Source organism: Elephantulus edwardii, unplaced genomic scaffold (genome assembly GCF_000299155.1).
Source record: "Elephantulus edwardii isolate Elephantulus edwardi_28Jun2011 unplaced genomic scaffold, EleEdw1.0 scaffold00184, whole genome shotgun sequence".
Taxonomy (NCBI): Eukaryota; Metazoa; Chordata; class Mammalia; order Macroscelidea; family Macroscelididae; genus Elephantulus; species Elephantulus edwardii.
Window position 1 is genome coordinate 6,006,589 of NW_006399934.1, and position 15,255 is coordinate 6,021,843.

General features: G+C 38.9%; 1 protein-coding gene and 1 pseudogene across 1 annotated transcript; both read left to right on the forward strand.

The window, feature by feature from the left end:
* The first annotated feature begins 562 nt into the window (after positions 1 to 562).
* Positions 563 to 1,525, forward strand: LOC102851620 (olfactory receptor 2W1-like). Its single transcript, XM_006896247.1, has one exon. It carries the CDS (start codon positions 563 to 565, stop codon positions 1,523 to 1,525), a length of 963 nt encoding a protein of 320 aa, XP_006896309.1.
* An 11,973-nt stretch (positions 1,526 to 13,498) lies between these two features.
* On the forward strand, positions 13,499 to 14,709 carry LOC102863975 (annotated as a pseudogene).
* The last annotated feature ends 546 nt before the right edge of the window (positions 14,710 to 15,255 follow it).

Here is a 15,255-nt window from a genome sequence, read left to right on the forward strand (position 1 = left end):
GACAGCTTCTCAGCCATCCAGTAAACGTCTAGGTTCAGTTCAACAACATGGATACAAGAAGCCTCTGGTTTCCTCAATCATCTAGCAAACTTTATCTCAGAGCAGTTATAATCAGCTTTTCCTTCAGTCTTTAAGCAAGCAAATGAGATGTGTCCTGAAAAGGCATGTCCCTGGCTCTTGTCACCACAGGCATGATGCCAGTCGCTGATGTGAGTGCCAAGATACTGCCCACCCAACTCCAGCCTAATGAAGAACCCAACATTGTAAGAGTGAATTCCTAGAGCTAGCCTATAAAAAATATATAATACTGAACTTTACATTAAGATAAATCTATGCCATCATTAAGATAACCTCAGTGCAATATTATCTTTGCACTGATTTTTAAAAATTATTATTTCTGTTTGGTTAGTTCTGTAGTTTATTATTTAGAAAACCAATGTTAACATGTAGCTGCTGCTGCTGCTTCTTCTTTCCATTCACGTTCTTCTCCTTTCCTTGTTTCATTCTTCATGTAGTCCTCTTTCTTCTTTTTTTCATTTTAGGATTTAGACATTGAAGGATTATGGACCAAAGCAATTACAGTTCCTTACATGTTTTTATTCTACTTGGCTTCTCTGATCATCCCAAACTGGAAATGGTCCTGTCAGGAGTTGTCACAATCTTCTACTTAATTACATTGGTGGGTAACACAGCCATTATTCTTGCATCTCTCCTAGATGCCCGTCTGCACACACCAATGTATTTTTTCCTCAGGAATTTATCTTTCCTAGATCTGTGTTTCACCACAAGTATTGTACCTCAGATGCTGGTGAACTTGTGGGGTCCTGATAAGACCATCAGCTATGTGGGTTGTGTCATTCAACTCTATGTTTATATGTGGCTGGGTTCCATTGAGTGTCTTCTCCTGGCTGTTATGTCTTATGATCGTTTTATAGCTATTTGCAAGCCCTTGCATTATTTGGTAATCATGAACCCACATCTTTGTCTCAAGATGATTTTCATAGTGTGGAGTATTAGTTTAACAAATTCTGTGATACTATGTACACTCACACTGAATTTGCCTAGATGTGGAAACAACATACTGGATCATTTCTTGTGTGAACTGCCAGCTATGGTCAAAATAGCTTGTGTAGACACCACAGCAGTTGAACTGTCTGTTTTTGCTTTAGGCATTGTCATTGTCCTTACACCCCTCTTCCTTATTCTCATGTCCTATGGTTATATTGCCCGAGCTGTGCTGAGAATGAAATCAAAAGCAGGTCAGCGAAAAGCCATGAATACTTGTGGATCTCATCTCACAGTGGTGTCCATTTTCTATGGAACTATCATCTACATGTACCTGCAGCCAGGTAACAGTGCCTCCAAAGACCAGGGCAAGTTCCTCACCCTCTTTTACACCATCATCACTCCAAGTCTCAATCCCCTTATCTATACCTTGAGGAATAAAGATATGAAGGATGCACTAAAGAGACTCATGACATTTAATTATAAATCTACAAAAGAGAAGAAGAACTGGAAACAATAGAAAAGTATAAATAAAACAATGAAATGTGTCTTTTTGTTGACATTAGTTTTTATTGAGACAAGTAATCATAGAGATCTGTCAACAGAATAAGTCTTATGTATAACCTTTGTGGTGTCAAAAAATATCATAACCTTTATACTCAGCTTTTTTATGTTTCTACTCACAGGAATGTCTTTAGGCAAAATTTATTTTTACCTGAAATCTAATACAAAGGGGAGACAAATATAAACTTGAACACATTCAATTTCTTCTCAAACCCTATGGAAACTGTTTTAACTATAAGTTATGTATTTTCACATAAAACATAAATTTTCTTTTTATGCTTAAATCTGCATTAACAGAATTTAATAAAGGATTATACATAATGTAATTAATAAATTTAATAATATAAAAACAGTAATTTTACAAATTAACTGTTTCATTAGGCAATCTAAATATTTATGTGTATTTGAAACATACCAATCTAATCTATGTTGTTGTTATGTACCGTTGAGTCACCTGTGACTCATAGTGACCCTATGTACAACAGCTCTGAAGCCTACTCTGTCCTGAGCCAGTCTTACTGACTCCAACACACCCACTCCCATTGTCCTAGTTACTGCATCAATCCCTCTCATCTGAGTCTTCCTCGTCTGCCCTGCCTATGATATCTTTCTCAAAGGATTGGTCCCTTATGGCAACATGCCCAAAGTAGAGACAGAACTTCAAAATCCAGCCTCCAAGGAGAAACTTGGCTTTACCCTCTGCAAGACAGAGCTATTTGTTGTCTTGCTGGTTCATGGTATGTCCAAGACTCATCTCCAGCACCACAATACAAAGGCATCAATTCTTCTGTCATCCTTAGTTATTGTCCAGTTGTCTGATTCATAGCAAGTAATTGCAAAGATCATAGCCTGTATCAAGCACACCTAAGTCTCCAGACTAACATTTTGCTTCTCAGTACTCTCAAAAGGTCCCTGACAGCAGATTAACCTAATGCAATCCGTCTTTTGATTTCCTAACTGCTGGTGCCACGAGTGTTCATTGTGGATCCGAGCAAGCTGTAACTGTTAACAACCTCAATCTATTCTCCATCCATCATGGTGCTGCCAGTTGGTTCAGTGGTGAGAATCTTTGTCCTCTTGATGTTGAGCTTCAATCCATATTGAAGACTACAGTCCTTGACCTTCTGCAGCAAGTCCTTCAGGCCTTCCTCAGTTTCAGGAACCAAGGTTGTGTCATCGCATAATGTATGTTGTTGATGATTCTTCCTCTAATCTTGATGTCATATCCCTCCTCATAAATCCCAGCCTCCCAAATGACCTGTTCTGCATGTAGATTGAGAAAGTTTGGTGACAGGATGCATCCCTCATGCACTCTATTCTTGATTTTGAACCATGCAGTGTTTCTCTGGTCTGTTCTTAGGACAGTTCCCTGGGCCAAGTGTAGGTTTCACATTAGCACAACAGTAATTATAATAAATACCACCTGAATCTATTTATTCTTTGTTCATTAAAACTGGCTATAAATATATTGATTGAAAATTCTTTAATGTGTAGTAGACTTACCTTAGTTACATGATATATCAGATAGCACACAAATTAAAGCATTTTAAAGGTGACAACACAATCTTAGTCATTTCTCCTTCATTCATGAAACATTTATGTTACTGTTTAAAATTTAATGAAAAGATAATATGACTAGTTTGAAATCAATAAGCTTTTCATATTGATCTATATAGTCTTGAAATTTGAAATTTACATGAACTTTGAGAAATGTGATAATATTGGTATGTAGAGGAATTTTATACATTGGGTGAATCTTTGCCCTTCCTATCATCATGATATAGTCTTTAACATCTTAGAGGAAGATGTTATTATTTTGATATTTTGCTTTTTCTAAAATAGGACGCATCTCTTCATTTATTGAAAAATATTCCACTTTTAATCATTTCAAGGAGGCATAGTAGCAAAACATATAATGTATTGTGCTGCTAACTACATAGTCAGTGGTTGGAATCCACCAGCTGCTCCACAAAAGAGAGATGGCCAGTTTCCTTTCATAAAGATATATAACCTCAAAAACATGATGGGCCATAACTGTGGGTCATAATCTAGTCAGCAACAGTGGGCATGGCTTTGTTTAAGTTGTACCAATCCAGACAAATTTATTTGCAAGGATATGTTGTTGCTAGGATCTAAAGGTGGGATAGTATTTTCTCCTCTATCACTTCGTAATTTTTTTTTCTCTCTTCTTTCTCACTTCATATTTCTTAAAGTGTGAGAAAGAAGAGTCAATGGATGGTTCCTTGAATGTCCTTATTGTTATGTGCAGTGGCTCATAGTGACCCTATGTAAAGCAGTTCTGAAGCCTGCTCTGTCCTAAGACAGTCTCTCTGATTGTCACTACTGACTGTCACTGACTGACCTACCCTCATTGTCCAGGTTACTGTATCAGTCTCATTCAGTGTCTTCCTCTCCTGCACTACCCCTCCACTCTTCCAGGATATCCTTTTCCAAGAACCAGACTCTCCTAGCCACATGCCATAAGTACGTGAGACAGAGCTTCAAAACCCTAGTCTCCAGAAAGAAAGTTGGTTTCACCCTCTCCAAACCAGACCTATTTGTTTTCTTGGTGCTCCATGGTATGTTCAAGACTCTTCTCCAGCATCACAACTAAAAGTCATCAATTCTTTTGCTATCATTGTCCAGCTCTCTAATGCATGGTAAATAACTGTTAAGATCATGGTCTGGATTAGGCACTCCTTGGTCTCCAGACTGACATCGTTGCTTTGTCAATACTCTGACGAGGTCCTTGACAGCATATTTTCCCAGTGTGATTTGTCTTTTAATTTTCTGACTGCTGGTACCAAATGTGTGATTGTGGAGCTGAGCAAGCTGTAATTGTTAACAACTTCTATCTCTTCTCCATCTATCGTTGTGCTGTCAAGTGGCCCAGTGGTGAGAATCTTTGTCTTCTTAATGTTGAATTTCAATCCATATTGAAGACTGCAGTCTGTGACCTTCTGTAACAAGTACTTCAGGTCCTCCTCAGTTTCAGCAACCCAGGTTTTATCATCTGCTTAATGTAAGTTGTTGTTGATTCCTCTTCCAATCTTGATGCTACATTCTTCCTCATAAAGCCCAGCCTCCCGAATAATCTGTTCTACATATAGATTGAAAAGGTGTGGAGATAGGATGCATCTCTGATGCACTCCTTTCCTGATTTTTAACCATACAGTGTTCATTTGCTCTGACTGCTTCCTGATCTGAGTAGAGATTTTGCATGAGCACAATCAAGTGTTCTGGGATTCCCATTCTCCTCCAGGTTAACCACAGTTTGTTGTGATTCACACAGTCGAATATCTTTGCATAGTCAATGAAACACAGATAGACATTCCTCTGGTACTCTTTACTTTCTGCCAAGATCCATTTGACGTTGGCGATAATGTCTCTAGTGCCATGACCTCTTCTAAAACCAGCTTGTCTTTCTGGTAGTTCTCTGTCAATGTATTGTTCTATGTTTTTAGATAATCTTCAGCAGGATTTTGCTAGTGTGTGATACTAGTGGTGGTGGTGTTGTGTACCTTAGAGTCGGAACCCATAGCTGACCCTCCAGAGGGTTTTCAGAGGCAATTAATCGCACAGGAGGAGATTGTCCATCCTTCAATAATTTCCACACTGTCAGGTCACTTTTTTTTGGAATAGTGATAAATATGGATTTCTTCCAGTCAGTTGGCTAGATAGTTGTCAAGATTTCTTAGCACAACCTGGTGTGCATGTACAGGACAGCACCTGGTTGTTGAAATATGTCCATTGGTATTCCATCAATTCCTGGGGCCTTATTTTTTTGCCAAGTCCTTCAGAGCAGCCTGCACTTCCTCCTTCAACACCATTGCCTCTTGATTATATGTTATTTCTTGAAATTCTTCTATGTTAGCCAATTCTTCCATATTTTAATGCTTCCTGGATCATTAAATATTCTGCCTATAGCATCCTTAAGTATTGAAACTCAAGGCTTGAATTTATTCTTTAGTTCCATCAGCTTAAGAAATGCCAAGCTTGTAGGGCCCTCTGCTTTTCTGACTCCAGGTACTTGAACACTTCATTATAATACTTTGCTTTGTCTTTCTGAGATGCCCTTTGAAATATTCTATTCAGCTCTTTAACATCTTGATTTCTTCCCATTGCTTTGGCTTTTTGGCATACTAGTGCAATATTCAGACTCTCTTCTAACATCTATTTTGATCTTTTCTTTTTCCTCCATTTTTGTAATAACCTTTTGCATTCTTCATGGATAATATTTTTTATACCTTCCCATAGCTCATCTGATCTTCTTTAGTGTTCAAGGCTCAAACGTGTTCCTCGGTTGGTTTTTAAATTCAGGGAGGATATTCTAAAGATGAAATTTTGATTGATGTGCATTTGATTGGGCCTTTTTTAGCTTTAAATTTAACTTGCTTATGAGTAGTTGATGGTCTGTTCCTCAATCAGCACCTGGCCTAGTTTTCACTGCTGATATTGAATTTCTCCAACAAGTCCTTCTGCAGATATAATTAACCTAATTCCTGTGAGAATCATCAAGTGAAATCAATGTGTATAGCCTGCATCTATATATCTCATAAAAGGTATTTGCAATGAATAAACCATTGATTGTGCAGAATTCTATCATTCTAACCCCACTTCGTTTTTGTCATCAAGTCCATGATTTCCAACTACTTATCCTTCTTTCTGGTTCCCAACTTTTGCATTCCAGTCACCCATTATTATTAACGCATCTTGGTTCCATGTTTGATCGATTTCTGACTGCAAAAGTTGGTAGTAATAATCTCTTCTCTCCTCTTTGCCTCTTGTTGTTGGTGCATAAATCTGGTGGTCTAGTGGCAAGAAGCTATGCTGTAATCCCGAAGACACACAGCTCAAGTCCACCAGTTGCTCTGCTGGAGGAGGCTGGGCAATCTCCTCCTATGCCTTTGAAAACCAGCTAGAGGTACACAACAACAGTGGTATTAACAGGTTTTCCTTGTATGTGTATGGATATTATCCTGTCACTCACAACATTATATTTCAAGATGGATCTAGAAATGGCCTTTTTAACTATGAAAGCAACACCGGTTTTTTTCTCACCTTTTCATCTCCAGCATAGTAGATAATCTTTTCTATTTTCAGGCAAAATATCTCAGTAATTACACACATAAAATATATTTAATATGATGTAAGACATTCTCAGTGTCCCTATCTTCCTCATAATAGCTCATTTAGTGTTGTTTCCAAGACAATTAGTCCAAAAGGCTAACAAGTCATGCAAACTTTAAACTCTACAAGAGAGCAAAGTAACTAGATAGTGCTCAACTACCACTAATGCCCATCCTAAATGGGATTACAGTAGAAGGTCCTAAACAGAGAAGGCAGGACATGAAAATAGGTGGAACCTCCAATACCACAGCCCTTCCAACCCGAAACAAAATTCACCCTAATGGTTCAACTTGCAGCTAAGCAGTAGAAAAGTCTATAAGGCGAATAATACCAGGAATACACCTATTTCTTGGAATAATCAACCACACAAGATCAAATGGACAGCTTTTGCAATGAGATAAAGCTTGGAAGACAGGAAGAGATAGGACAGAAGAATATACAGAAATTAAAATGACAGGGAAGAAGTAGGAGTGTGTTACATTTTGTGTATTGTACTTAATGTTCTAAAACAAAAATGTGTATAAATAGTTGAACAGAAACCAAGTAACTTTGTAAAACTTTCAGGAGCAATTCACCAGCTCGCTAAAAAAAGTTCACAAAGGTAATATAAATTCTGATCTATATATGTTTGTCAGTCTTACTCAAAACTTTTGAATCATGACATTTTGTCCTTACTTTTAGTATAATATTTAACTACAATTTTAGGAAAATATTAAGATATTTACTAACATTAATGGCCCATCTATACTAAAATTATAGTTGTAGTAGAGAGTTTTATGCCTATAATTATTGGGTTTCCTATGAGTGCCTATTTGAGACTTTTGTATTTGGGCTGCAAATAAAATTAATATTTTAAATACTTAAACTTTTTATTTCTCTTACACAAATATAAAATCTATATTAAATGACAATAAATTGTTTAAGTACATTGACTTCTATAAACTAATCCATACTACTTGGGTGCTATAAAGATTATCAAGCATTTCATCCTTACCTCACACTTGTGGAATAACATGTACTTTGAAAAGGTAAGAAATAACTCAATTTTTTTTAAACCTCAAACTCACTGCCATTAAGTTATTTCCAATACATAGCAACCTTCCATGAGGTTTCTAAGGCTCATGGAAATCACGATGGAAGGAAATGCTCATCTTTCTCCCTCAAAGTTACCCATGGATTAGAACCAGTAGAGCCATGAAGTCTTTGGATTAGCAGCATAACTTCATATGGACCATTCCATCATGAAAATCAAGTATCATCTTCTTTCTAAGTAAAATTTATAACTCATGTATCAACACTTATGAGAATGTGCACATATTCTCCAGTTAATTGTAAATAGTTGACTGGCACTGAGGCAATATTTGTAAAACTTTTCTAAGTGACTAAAAGGAAAGGAAAATGAGAAAGAAACATAACACTAGATAAGATAGAGATGACCAGAATTTGGATCTAAAATTTACCTTGGTCGAGGAGGGAATTCACTTAATATTCCTAAATTTTTATTTTCTTTAGTTTAAGATCAATATTTAAATGGTCTTACACCAAATATACTTGATTTGAAACTACAAAAATAATGTTGTTGTTGTTGTTGTTGTTGTTGTTGTTGTTATGTGCCATCAAGTCGCCTGCTCCTCATAGCAACCCTATGTACAACAGCCCTAATCCCTGCTCTATCCTGTGCCACTTTCACTATCTCCAACACACCTACCCCGACTACCCCAGTATTTCCATACTTGAAAGCTCCACGTCAGTTCCCCTGTTAGTCTAAGTATGTTCTATTGTACACAGGGTTTTCGGAGGCCTGCTATTTCTGAAGTGGATGGCCAATCCTTCTTCCTAGTCTGTCTTAACCTGAATGCTCAGATTTAGAAAAGTATCTGACAGACAAGCATTCTATGGGGGGGGAAAAAAGCAGATGAAAGGAAACAAAAATATTAGCCGCTTAATAAAAGTAATACATCAATATTTGTGCTTTGGTGAATGCAAACAAGTTGGTTTCCACTTACAGTGAACCCACATATAACCGAATGAAACACAGTTGTATATGAGTTTGTATAGGGGATCATAAAAGTGATGCCTTATCCTCCACCATGCTTACAATTTATTCTCTCCACTGTTGCAGCTTCTGTGTCACCTTATCTCACTGAGTCTTTTTCTTTTTCACTGACTCTCTTACATGCAGGATGTTCTGGCCCCCTTTATAACATACTCAAAGTATGTGAGATTAAATCTTATTATCTTTGCTTCTAATGCACCAGGACTGCATTTCTTCCAAAACATATATGTTTGTTGTTTTGGTAGTCCATGGTATATTCAGTACTCTTTAGCAATGTCACAATTCTAAGATATCAATTCTTCTTCAGTCATCCTTATTAATTGTCTAACTTTCACAAGCATATGAAGCAAATGAATACACTATGGCTTGAGTCATATGCACCTTTGTCTTTAATGTGGCATCCTTGCTGTTCCTCATTGTAAAGAAGTATTTGACATCAAGTTTGCCCCAAATACATTGTTTGATTTCTTGATTGCTGCTTCCATGGGCATTGACTATGAATTCAAGTAGATAAAATTCTTGACAATTTCAGTCTTTTTTCCATTTATCATGTTGTTGCCTATGGTTACTTTATGCTCAGCCTTTGATCTGTAATATTAAGTGCTTCAAAACCTCTAAGCTTTCAGCAATCAAACTTTTTTCAAAACCTTATTCCAATCAACTCAGAACGAACTCATATCTGACCCTCCACTGTGTTTCAAGGCTATAAATCAAACTGGAGAAGATTGTTGATCTTTCTCCTTCAGATTGGAACCATCAGAACCATTGGGTTAGTAGTACAACGCCCTAGGAACCAGAACTTCCTACATATTACTGAGTTTTCCTTCAATTCTGATGGTACTTTCTTCATTTAGATTCTTGTATTGTTTTCTCAGTATATAGTTTGAATATATGTAAATATAAATGGGGGGTAGATATAGTGAATATAAGGACATAGATGATGCAAACAGTTTGTATTGCTCTCAGAGATCTCTCCAAAGTACTGAAGAGCAATGATGTCATTCTGGAGACTAAAGTGCACCTGAAACAGGCCAGGGTCTTTGCAATCACTTACTATGCATCAGAGAGCTAGACAATGACTACGAATGATAGAAGAATTGATGGCTTTGAGCTGTGGTGTTGGAAAAGAGTATTGAATACCATGGACTGCTTAAAGAATGAGCAGGTTCAACCTAGAGAGGATTAAACCAGGTTGCTCCTTGGAGGCAAGGATTCTGAAGCTTCATCTGACATGCTGCAAGGGGGAACCAGTTCTTGGAGAGGGACATCATACTTGGAAGGGTCGAGGGACAGTGCAGGAGAAGAAGACCTTCGATGAGAAGGATTGATTCAGTGACTGGAGTGGTGGGGGTAGGTGTGTCAGAGAAAGTTATATTGGCACAGGATAGAGGAGGGTTTAGGGCTGTTGAACATAGGGTCTCTATGGGTTGCAGGCAACTCAACAGCACATAACAATGACAACTAACTAGAAGGCTAATTGTTCAAAACTACCCAGTGGTACAGTAGATTAAAAGCCTAATGACACATTGGCATGCAATTATATATTGAAAATACATGGAATATAGTTCCACTCTTCACAAACATGATGTCATGAGTTGTAATTGCCTTGTAAGCAAACTGTTGTGTATACACAATCCAAATGTTTTCTTCTTAGTAAATGGTAATGGACCTTATAGGGTGCTGTGCACTTGCTTTTCATCAAAATAATTTGAAAGTGTATTATTAATAAGCATAGTAATACATGAAGTTACTTTTTAACTCTCTCAAAAACTTCTTTGTTATTGTGGAAATGTAAAATAATTTATTCATTCAGACTTTTACTGATAGGCATTAGCTTGTTTTCAGTCATTTGTGATTCAAATACTGTAACAATTTTTTATATTTAATAAAGTTATATTTTTTCAAAATTTACAGGTGGTTGGGCCTGTTGATGCATCTTCAACAGCAGCTGAAGTATCACTACTCTTGATGCTTTTGGTGTAAATTACTTGAGCTCTGTGTTTTGAAACCAGCTTGATAATTTCTTTACTTACCAGCTCCTAAAAGGCCACCCTGGCCAGGGAAACTTGAATCTTCAGTCTCTCAGAGACAACAGGTGGAGTTATAAGCTTATAGTAGGGAGCTTCTTTACTGAATTTGTCTTATGTGGCTTTGTCAAACAAGACTGGATTATTGAGATTGTCCTGAACTTTGCCTTTGGACTCTTTCTTCTTGGAATTGGCCTTGCCCCCAGATTTGTTCACTGAGCCTTTATCCTTCTTATCCAACTTTCTGACATCTTTATTTTTCTTGACTTCCTTGGGTAGCATCATGAAGCTTGGAGAGGTTCTAAAACAAATACAGCCTTGTTAAAATGTCGAACAAAGACAAAAATGCTCCCACAGCAATTTTTAACTTCATCCACAATGCTGGTTGTTTGTTTTTTTTTGGTAGCCTATGTTGGTTTTTCTTAATTGCTCCATTTTATTTTTTTTAATTAATTTTAAGGAAAGTTTACAGAGCTTTAGGGTTTCCAGTCATTCATTGTTGCAATTTTCTCCCTACCCACCCCCTCTTCCCCAGTTCACTCTTCTCCTTGAAAAGCAAAAGAAAAACTCTTTCATTATTATGCAATCCCTCCCCCGAAGTCCACTCCACTATGCAGTCTTCTTTCTGGAATTCTGCAATAACAAGACTACCCATTCATATGTCCCTTTTGAACAGTTCTCTCCCGCATCTGTTTCAATGGAATATACATCATTCCTCCCCTCCTTTTCTGTCTTCCCTCAACCATGATATCAGTCCCATTTTGCAACAGTGGCCCTGTGCAATATTTGTCCTTTTGTGACTGAGATATTTCACTCAACATAATGTCCTCCAGGGTCATCCATTTTGCATAATATTCCATAGTGGGAATATATCAGAGCTTCTCTACTCATTCGTTTGTTGAGGGCACTTGGTTGTTTCCAGCTCTTTACTATTGTTAATGGCACAGCAATAAACATGAGTGTGCATATAGCTGCTTGCGTGGCAGTTCTGGTTTCCTTAGGGTAAATTCCCAGTAGTGGAATTGCTGGGTCAAATGGTATTTCTATTTGCAACTTTTTGAGAGAGTGTCATACAGCCTTCCATAGTTAGTGGTTGCACCATTTTATACTCCCACCAACAGTGAATAAGGGATCCAGTTTCTCCACAACCTCGCCAGCATTTGATGTGTGCTATTCTGTTAAACTTTGCTATTCTTACTAAGGTGAGATGATATCTCAGAGTTGTTTTGATTTGCATCTCTCTTAGAGCTAGGGATTTTGAACATTTCTTCATGCGTTTGTTGGCCATCTGAATGTCTTCTTTGGTGAAGTGTCTGTTCATATCCTGTGTCCATTTTTCAATTGGGTTATTTAATTTTATCTTGTGGAGCTCGAGTATTTTATAAATTCTAGATATAAGTCCCTTTTCAGACATGTCATTATAAAAAATTTTTTCCAATCTGTGGCTTCCCTTTTTACCCTGTTGGAGGTTTTTGGATGTGCATAGGGATTTTATTCTTAGAAGATCCCATTCATCTATTTTATCCTCTCCTGGCTGTAGATATTCTAGGATGTTTGGAACTGTTTATGTTGTGGATTAGGACTTCTAGAGTTCTTCCAAGCTTTTCCTTAATTAGTTTCATAGTCCTTGGGTTTATTCCTAGATCCATAATCCACTTTGAATTGATTTTTGTGTATGGAGTGAGGTGTGGATCTTGCTTGAGTTTTCTGCAGATAGTTTTCCAATTTTGCCAGTACCATTTGTTAAAACCGCTGACGTTTCCCCACTTAACTGAGTTCATCTCCTTGTCAAAAATCAGTTGGCCAGAGGTAGATGGACTGAATTCTGGATTCTCAATTCTCTTCCACTGATCTCTGTGTCTGTCATTGTACTAGTACCATGCTGTCTTGACCACCACGGCAGTGTAGTAAGATTTGAAATCAGAGAATGAGATCCCTCCTTGTTTCTCTTTTTAAGGAGTGCTTTGCTTATTTGGGCCTCTTTCCATTCCAAACGAAATTAGAGATTGCCTTTTTCATCTCGTTGAAGAATGGAATTGGTATTTGTATTGGAATTGCATTGAATGTGTAAATTGCCTTTGGTAATATTGTCATTTTTCACAATATTGAGTCTTCCTATCCATGAGGAAGGGATACTCTTCCACCTCTCCAGTTCTCTTTTTGCTTCTTTTTTTAAAAATTATTATTAAATTTTATTAGTTTTAGTGAACATTTACAGAGATTTGGGGTTTTCATTCACTCATTGTTGCACTGTTTTCTCTACCCTCCTCCCCAGTTCGTTCTTCTTCCCCGCCCCCGAATGTCTGTTTTAATTGTCCAATTGCCACAGTGCTTGTCGAAGCCAGTTGTGATTAATCTCCTTTGTCAGTGTGTCCTTTGCCATTCCCTATCTATCCTCCCTGAGAGAGACTTCACCCTGAGTCATAAGGAAAAGGGGATGGCATATTCTCTTAGCTACTTCCTGCTGAAAAGGGACGCTATAGGTTTCAGGGTGAAGATCTTCTCTCACTACTCTAAAGGGCCCCTTTGGCAGTAGGGAACACATAGACTATTATGGAGATTGATTTTGGAATTTAGATTCACTGTTATCAATTGTGCTTAGCCGTGCATGTTCATATCCTTGAAGATGTATCATGGAAGTGTTGCAGCCTAGAAGATACAAATTTAACTAGCAAGTTAAAAGTATGTGAGTCAAAAAATTAAAAAGCAGAAAATCATGACTGCCGCGGCAACGATGGCGACCTCGGGGTCTGCACGGAAGCGGCTGCTCAAGGAAGAGGACATGACCAAGGTGGAGTTCGAGACCAGCGAGGAGGTGACACCACGGGCCTGCGGGAGGTGACACCATGGGCCTGCCTACAGTTTTGAAAAGCCGTCAGCAATTCAGCAGGGAGCCATCAAGCAGATAATTAAAGGGAGGGATGTCATTGCTCAGTCTCAGTCCAGTACCGGCAAGACGGCAACTTTCAGTATTTCCGTCCTCCAGTGTCTGGATATTCAGGTCTGGGAAACCCAAGCTCTGATCCTGGCTCCCACGAGAGAGTTAGCAGTGCAGGTTCAGAAGGGCCTGCTTGCTCTTGGCAACTACATGAACGTCCAGTGTCACGCCTGCATCGGGGGCACCAACGTGGGGGAGGACATCATGAAGCTGGACTACGGGCAGCATGTCGTCACTGGCACACGTGGCCGCGTCTTTGACATGATCCGGCGCTGGAGCCTGAGGACACGAGCCATCAAGATGCTGGTCTTGGATGAGGCCAACAAGATGCTCAACAAAGGTTTCAAAGAACAGATCTATGACGGGTACAGGTACTTGCCTCCGGCCACACAGGTGGTGCTCATCAGTGGCACGCTGCCCCACGAGATCCTGGAGATGACCAGCAAGTTCATGACCGACCCCATCCGCATCTTGGTGAAACATGATGAACTGCCCCTGGAAGGCATCAAGCAGTTCTTCGTGGATGTGGAACGAGAAGAGTGGAAATTCGACACTCTGTGTGACCTGTACGACACTCTGATCATCACGCAGGTGGTCATCTTCTGCAACACCAAGAGGAAGGTTGACTGGCTGACGGAGAAGATGCGAGAAGCCAACTTCACTGTCTCCTCGATGCACGGCAACATGCCCCAGAAGGAGCGAGAGTCCATTATGAAGGAGTTCAGATCTGGTGCCAGCCGAGTGCTCATCTCCACAGATGTCTGGGCCCGGGGGCTGGACGTCCCTCAAGTCTCCCTCATTATCAGTTGTGACCTCCCCAACAACAGAGAGCTGTACATACACAGAATTGGGCATTCTGGGCGATATGGCCGGAGGGTGTGGCCATTAACTTCCTGAAGAACAACAACATCCGCATCCTCCCAGACATCCAGCAGTACTACTCCACCCAGATCGAGGAGATGCCCATGAACATTGTGGATCTGAGCTGAAGGCCCGGCCTGCTGGGCGGCAGATGAGGTGGGAGCTGCTCCTCACCTGATACGGATTCTCACCTTGGAACCATCCACAGGCAACTCTGATTTAACAGGAGCCCCTGTGGCCCATTCCAACAGAAGCTGGGGTCCAACGGTCTTTTCTTACCCACGTGTAAATAATATTGTAGACTTTTTCATTATGGAAATCCAAATTCTCTGTAAATGTTCATTAAAATTATTTTTAAAATTTTAAAAAGATAAAAAAATTAAAAAGCAATAATATTTGGAGTAGAGGTTCTAATAGTGGCACAAATCAAGTTACAAGAGGGAAGGTCGTTCTTACAATAAAAGGCCTATAGACTAGCACTTTGCCTATTATAGTGTAGAGGTTAGGAACCACAAGATGTAAGGGCTCAGCTATGTCATTTATGGTTCTTAAGTCCTGGAGCAAATTTCATCTATCACTGGGTTGTTTTACAACTCAGAAGTTCAAATGCAAGGTAGAGGTGAAGTAAGGAACTGCTTATGAGGTTTTCCGTCCATTCCAACAACTAAGAAATA